Consider the following 7,769-nt stretch of genomic DNA (forward strand, 5'->3'; position numbering starts at 1 on the left):
AAAAAAAATTGTATATGTATATATATAAATAATTTAATATATATATATATATATATATATATATATATATATATATATATATATATATATATATATATATATATATATATATATGACTGAGACCCTTCTGGGTCCCTGGGATCAAACTTGAGAGGAGCCCTAAAGGTAAAAAATAAAATCTGTATATTGGTTTTAATCAAATTAAACATTAAAATGACCCCTGCATGCTTTGATTCTTCAGCATTGACTATAATAGAGCTGTACAAGACTCAAATCATGTTCACACTTTTGACGAAAGATAACTTGGCCCTCTGGTGCACTCTAGTGGCAGTAAGCACACACTTTTAACCAGAGACATTTGTTGAAAATCTATGCTTTAGAACAGGGGTGTCAAACTCGTTTTCATTGAGGGCCACATCGCAGTTATATGGTTGCCCTTAGAGGGCTGCGTTTAACAATGAGTAATATATGAATATACATGTATATATATAATACATTAACAATTTTTTTTTTTTACATACGCAGCAAATGCTATTTATTTATTGTACTTTAAAAACTGGCAGCTCAGTCACCAGAATTTTACAGTAAAAGCAGTGGATTTTTTACAGCATATACAAAAATTGAATAAATAGAATGGAATTACAATACCACTGTTTTTAGCGGTAGATTCTTGTTTGAATGTTTTTTTTTGTTTGTTTTTTTTTGTTTTAGTGTCTTACCATATATAGAAAATAACAGTACCAAAGTTGATTTTACAGTAAAAAACTCAGTAGGCGGAATTTAACCGTAAAATCTATTGTCAATTTTACAGTCTACAATTCGATTGATCATTTGTTTTGAAATCATAAGTGAAGCTGATATTTATCTTTTTTTAACAAAAAATATTTTTGGAATACATATTTTGATAATATTGAATATTAAAAGATATGCAATTGCATGCAGTACTTTATTTTTAATGGCAAAAGGGAAAGAACAAATATAATTAGTAGTGGTGTAGGAAAAAATCGATTCGACTATGAATCGCGATGCTCACGTTGTGCGATTCAGAATCGATTCTCTTTTTAAAAAAAATCCATTTTTTTAATTTTTTATTATTATTAAAAAAATGTTTTATTTATTTTTATTTTTTATTATTCACTCCAACAAAACAATACACAGCAATACCATAACAATGCAATCCAATTCCAAAACCAAACCCGACTCAGCAACACTCAGAACTGCAATAAACAGAGCAATTGAGAGGAGACAAAAACACGACACAGAACAAACCAAAAGTGGTGAAACAAAAATAAATATTATCAACAACAGTATCAATATTAGTTACAATTTCACCATAGCAGTGATTACAAATCCCTCATTGACATTATCATTAGACATTTATAAAAAAAAAAAGGACAACAGTGTCACAGTGGCTTACACTTGCATTGCATCTCATAAGCTTGACAACGCACTGTGTCCAATATTTTCACAAAGACAAAATAAGTCATATTTTTGGTTCATTTAATAGTTAAAACAAATTTACATTATTGCAATCAGTTGATAAAACATTGTCCTCTACAATTATAAAAGCTTTTTACAAAAATCTACTACTCTGCTTGTATGTCAGCAGACTGGGGTAGATCCTGCTGAAATCGCATTGAATGAAAAGAGAATTGTTTTGAATCGGGAAAAAAATCGTTTTTGAATCGAGAATCGTGTTGAATTAAAAAAAATAAATCTATTTTGAATCGAATCGTGACCCCAAGAATCGATATTGAATCGAATCGTGGGACACCCAAAGATTCACATCCCTAATATTTAGTAAGAAAAGATTAAGCCTTTTATTAATATATATTATTTCCAGGCTTTCACGGGCCAAAAAATAATGCGGCGGGCCAGATTTGGCCCCGGGCCTTGAGTTTGACACCTGTGCTTTAGAACATATGGTGGCGCGGCGCCGCTGCTGCCCACTGCTCCCCAAGGGGATGGGTCAAATGCAGAGGAAACATTTCACCACATCTAGTGTGTGTGTGACAATCATTGGTACTTTAATCTTAATGGTTTGAGTTTATTTCGAACATGCATACAATTACATGATACATCACGATTTCCAGTTACTCTTAACATTTTCGAAAAGGACTAGGACGAAGCAGAGCTTATTTTTCCCATTACATAGCAATTCCTAACACTTTTGTTCACTTCCCGTCCTCAATGTGTTCACAAAATACTCCATAAATAACTTTTCTAAATAAATGAATAATAAATAGTGAAGTAAGTTGCATTTCATATAGTGAGATAATTGAAGATTAATTTTGGGTTCAAAATGTTTATCATAGTTCTACTTCTTATTGGTACTGAACAGTTTGAGATTTCCAGTTCATTTGATCAAATATCACACCACAAATGTTGATTTCCGTTTATTCTTCTGTTATTTTTATCAAGTTCTGTGTTCTCTCCTGAACAAAACGCAGTTGTATCGCCTGTGAATATTACCCGTAAGTGTTTTGCAACTTTACAAATATCATTTAAAGATTGAACACTGATATATTTAGCGTTGACGTGGGTTCACCTAAGGTTAGGTATAGATCCCGATTGGTTAAGCGGGTTCTTACCTAGTTCAAGACCAACCGTCTGAGATGTGGACGATATCATTCTAAACGTCTTCCGAGGTAATACAATGCTACTCTAATCTTGTCCACATGAGGGCAGTATAGCACCAACACATTTGCTGTTACAGTTGGTGCAGCCCTGAACCGAGCATTTAGTACATTAAGAGTTAGTAGCATACACCTCCCCACGACCATCTTCACTGCGTAAACATCCCACAGTTTTGGAGTCTTGCAGTGAACAGGAAACAGGAGCAAGGTAAAACTCACAAAATAAAAGTCAGGTTTATTGTCAAACAACAAACTTCGCACATACATCAAAACAGGCGGTCAGAAAACAAAAAAAATTGTTGACAAAAAAGGGCTCGTTTGGCCTTCCCTCCCATACAAACAAAAGTAGTTATGGTACAGCTAAAGTACATACATTAAATTTACTGGAATGTCAAGAGTTCAACGGCGGAATTGATTTTATGTGTTTTTTGGGTGTAACATGGTCAAAGATTCTGTTGAAGAAGCACCGATTTGGTCTCAGAGAGAAACCCTCCTCTGAACAATATGTACAAAAATATAAAATGTAAATAAAAATACAAACTAATTCTCCTCTGGAGTCGCTATCGTTGAAGCCGGAATTCTGCATCAGGGCGGTGTCGGGTTCCTCGAGAGAATTTAGTTTGAGTTGATTTGTTGATGCTGTTGAACTCTACTTGCTAAATGACCATGTTGCTTATTTTATTCTTTGTCCTCCAGCCCCTCCCCCCTGAGGTGAAGGACCAGGAAGTGGTCCACAGGACACGACAGAAGGAAACTCCTCAATCGTCATCGTCGGTTTTCTGCTTCTTGGTCTCGACGTCGTCCTGAAAAGGAGGAAGGCAGCCGTTCAGAAGGCGATCTGAGTTTTGGGACCTTGCAGTCGCCAGAACGCCGCCTCACCTCGTCGTCATCTTCGTCATCATCGGCCGCCCGCTTTGTGCCGCCCTCCAGCTCGTCGTCGTCATCCTCCTCGTCTTCCTCGTCGCCTGTGGGAACGAGAATGTCCACAGTGAGACTTGCTGCGGGTTCGTGGTCGACCGCGGCGCCTCAAAGATGCTCAGGCACCTTCTGCGTCATCTTCCTCGTCCTCTTCGTCCACCTCCTCGTCTTCCTCGTCATCTATGTCCGGTTCGCCGTTCTCCTCATTCTCCTGGAGCGCAAGTCAAGTTCCATGTAAGTATTTAGCGCTGCATTAGTGCATGCAAACAGATCATCTTACCTTTCCATTGGTGGCAGCATCTTTGCCATTCTCTTTCTCCTCCACGAGCTTCTTCTCCTTCAAGTCCTGAATGGAATACACATTTAGATTTATAAAATGAAAAAACTAACACTTCGACTTATTTTTTTTTTAGAAGAACAATATTTACATTCACATTATTATGTTATGCTAGTAGCAGCGGTGCATAGGTGTACAGCTCTGGTAATGGGTACATTCGCACCCACCTGCACAAATGTACGTCAAAATGTAACAATCAAAATAAATATGACTTTTAGTTTTTGTTTACTAGGGCATGCATATATACTATGCATTAGTTTGACCATTTAAAATCAACGATAATAAAAAGGAGATGCTTGAAAATAGCATAAAAATGCCCCAAAAACTTGGAAAAACGCGATTCATAGTTACTTTTTGGTGTAACCATCATGAGCGTTCTGTTCAGGTATATTTCTTTTATATTTTGATAAATCATCATAAATAGGTATTGATCAATCTTTAAGCTGTGTGTATTTGATTTCAGTTTGCTTTTGACATCTTCAAGTTGAAACTTGTGTTGCGCTCATGATGGCGTAACCAAACTACATTATTTTGAATATTTATTCCCTTTTTTACATATATTTATTTATAAATATACTGTGTTTTATGCTTTTTGGAACATGTACTATACATATAATACAATAAAGTCCCATTTAAAATTATGTTTCTAGCAATACTTTAATTTAGCCTTTGAAAGTAACACTCCAATGTCCATTAGTGGAGCTGTACACATAATGGAAGCTCCTTTTTGGCCCCTCCTTTCTCTCCAAAAGAGTTGTAATTTGATATGTGCGCGGTGTGGCCCTAGGGCTTTTTGGGTATTGTAGTGCACGTCGCCATATGTCACCAGACACGCCCGGGATATGGACTGCAATACCCATGATGCAACACTCCATTTAAACTACACAGGAGGGCGCTCAGCGAGGGGGAGGGGTGACGTGGGGGAGGCTGGGAGGAGGCTGGGAGAGCGCGCGTTGCACGCGGCTGCTTGTAACGAGGACAATAGAAGAAGACACATGGCGGTCACCATGCCGGAAAACTACATTACGGAGATTACTTGCAAGTGGTGCAAATTACAGTCAAATCGATATAGAAGTCGATAACATCATGCATTGTATTAGTGAAGTATATCAACTATGCATGTAATGTAAACGTCTACAGAGTGAAGGCAACGCACGCACATCACACCTCCACGCACACATAAGAGGGTTTCTAAAAAAGAAACTTTCCTCCAGAGGCGCGCGCGCGCCAACAACACGCACACGCGCCGTGGAGGAGGGGGGGGGAAAGCGGAAGCTGTCGAGCTTGTTAAGTGCACGGAGGCGACCAGAACGAGCGCCGAGCCTCCGGTCACGGCAAACAAACCGCGATCAAATGCAAACAGCCGCGGCGTCGAACATCCCCCGGCACCGGAACGCTGGTCTGCTGCTGAGTGAGGGATTTGACTCGGACCCAATTGGCGCTCGGCGTCAGTGGACATTCTGTCTTGAGCCGAAACGCCGCCAAAAATGAGTAAGCGGCGACTCCGGTTCTCGCGTTCCGGCTCGGACGCGCGCCGGTTCGGACGAGGAGAAACAAGCCGCTTGTATAAACAAAGAAGCCGCGCAGACAATGAGACCCGCTTGATTCTGCGATATCTGCAACGATGCTGAAATAATATCATTTGTCACACTTTCATCCGCCAGCTGGTGCGGAATATTCCAACCGGATCGATAAAAGGGGCTTTTTTTGTTTTTTAATGTATTGCTTAAAATTAGCTTTTTTTTTTAAGTGAGGGGAGGATAGAAAACAAGAAGAAATGAGTCTTACCTTGGCCGAGATGTCCGAGCCGGATTCAACTTTTGTGTCTGCCATTGTTTCGGGTGACTAAATTAAAGGACGATAGAAAAGAAATGTGGAATAAAATAATTCCTTCCTACGAAGACGATCACTGTTATTGTGCCAATGGCCGAAGTTGCTCACGGCCGCGCGTTAATATAGGCTGGTGGGCGGGGCGCAGCGCAGCTTGGCCGCAGTTGATTGGCTGTCGGCGCAGCAGAGGTGTTCTCTCCGCGCATCGGAGTGGAACAATGGCGAGAATTACTAACCCGGAGGCCACGCCCCCCTCCTCCAGCCGCTGCTGCTGTCCCGCTTTTAGCTCCAAAAAAATGTCAGTGTGACCGTATGGCGTGCGATAAATGGACCACTACTTCACCGCGTGAACATCTCCCAATGCAGGACGCCGGTAAAAAAAAAAGTTATCGTCGAGTTACGCAGTAAATATATCGAAAAACTAAAAGCGGGCATGACATATGTCACGATTTGATTGATTGATGCTCGTCTGGTCGACTCAGGCGGCAGCTACAGCTCACTAGACCCGCCTTCCGAGGTGGAGGGAAATAAGCCGAGTTGGGTATAAACAAAGAAAAACGTCACCATGTCAGGTTGCTTAGAGACTATCGGGTCATGTTAATCACTTTAACGTATCTTCTATTGCCACTTGAATGCAACATTTATAAGACGTCGTTGAAGACGAAAGTGGAACACTGCCACCAAGTGTAATCATAGCCCCGCCCCTCCCGGTAGCCATCTTGAAAACTATCTCACTCCGTCTCCGAATGGCGCACTTGTCACGTTCATCTTTCCTTCAATAACAAACACAATCTGTGCACCGTGGTCGATGTTTGCCGAAGCACGCGCGATTTGAAGTGAGTGGAAAAAGTACAACACACGGTGAGAGTGACGAGACGCGCTCATTGAGGGTGTACGACACTGGCCCCGTTTCCTCCTTTGTTAAAGACAAGTGGAGGGAGGACCGGTGGTGCGACACATGACACACATGCGACGAGACAAAAGTGCCGAACAAGTCGTGTGCTCGTGAACTGACACATTGTTTTGACACACAAGGGCAAACACGGATTTCTCCTTACCGACTTTAAGAAATATGGATTTTTACAAGCAGAACATGAGAAGGACAAAGCTGCAAACTCGCAGCCGCCATTACTCGCTGATGTTGGGGGATGGGGCAGACTGCGAACAAACACCCACATTCACATTCTAGCTTGATGACGCAGTCGGCCGCTCACGGCGACTCCTATTGGTGGAGCGATCAACGTGAACGCCCTTTTGTCCTTTTACGAACACTGATTGGCTGTCGCTAAAGTCGATCAATTTGAACCTGTTTCCGCCAATGTGCTGTAAACTGTGGCTCTGGATCATCTGGAATGAACTGAGTGTCACGTTTCACTTCTCCCTTTTTTCAAATATCCATCAGCACCACTTCCTGTTCCTGCAATGATCTAAGAGCAAAAATGATTTATTTATTTTACTAAATCTAAATTTGTTCAACACAGTGACCACTTCAATGGCTATGCTACCTAATGATGCTGTTACACAACATACATTGTATGCACATATGTTACATTGTGCCCATACATACTGTATACACATGATATGTGTGTATATATATATATATATATATATATATATATATATATATATATATATATATATATATATATATATATATATATATATATATATATATATATATATACACACACATACATATACTACACGCACACACACACACACACACACACACACACACACACACAACCACACACTCTATGGGCACAATGTAACATAATAAAATGTAATGTGAATGCTACATAACGTATATATATATATATATATATATATATATATATATATATATATATATATATATATATATATATATATATATATATATACACATATATACACATATATACATATATATATATATATATATATATATATATATATACATATATATATATATATATATATATATATATATATATATATATATATATATATATATATATATATATATATATATATATATATATATGCACACACCTGTCAGAGTCAAT

At 39.1% G+C, this 7,769-nt stretch overlaps 1 protein-coding gene across 2 annotated transcripts; it reads right to left on the reverse strand.

The window, feature by feature from the left end:
* Positions 1-2,845: 2,845 nt before the first annotated feature.
* On the reverse strand, positions 2,846-6,914 carry ptmab (prothymosin alpha b). 2 transcript variants are annotated; one of them, XM_062022982.1, is made up of 5 exons: positions 6,780-6,914; positions 3,835-3,900; positions 3,681-3,765; positions 3,516-3,601; positions 2,846-3,439 (listed from the first exon to the last, which is right to left on the reverse strand). In XM_062022982.1, exons 1-5 carry the CDS (start codon positions 6,897-6,899, stop codon positions 3,395-3,397), a joined length of 402 nt encoding a protein of 133 aa, XP_061878966.1. In that variant the 5' UTR covers positions 6,900-6,914; the 3' UTR covers positions 2,846-3,394. The 2 variants fall into 2 exon arrangements, with proteins under 2 accessions (XP_061878966.1, XP_061878967.1); XM_062022983.1 differs by lacking the exon at positions 6,780-6,914 and adding an exon at positions 5,680-5,843.
* Between the last annotated feature and the right edge of the window lie 855 nt (positions 6,915-7,769).

Source organism: Entelurus aequoreus, linkage group LG16 (genome assembly GCF_033978785.1).
Source record: "Entelurus aequoreus isolate RoL-2023_Sb linkage group LG16, RoL_Eaeq_v1.1, whole genome shotgun sequence".
Lineage (NCBI taxonomy): Eukaryota > Metazoa > Chordata > Actinopteri > Syngnathiformes > Syngnathidae > Entelurus > Entelurus aequoreus.

Coding starts and splice junctions, on each gene's coding strand:
- ptmab (XM_062022982.1), bottom strand. CDS start 6,899: ATGTGGGTGTTTGTTCGCAGTCTGCCCCATCCCCCAACATCAGCGAGT. Junction 3,766..3,834: donor ATGCTGCCACCAATGGAAAG/GTAAGATGATCT, acceptor CTTGCGCTCCAG/GAGAATGAGGAGAACGGCGA. Junction 3,440..3,515: donor ATGACGAAGATGACGACGAG/GTGAGGCGGCGT, acceptor CCTCCTTTTCAG/GACGACGTCGAGACCAAGAA.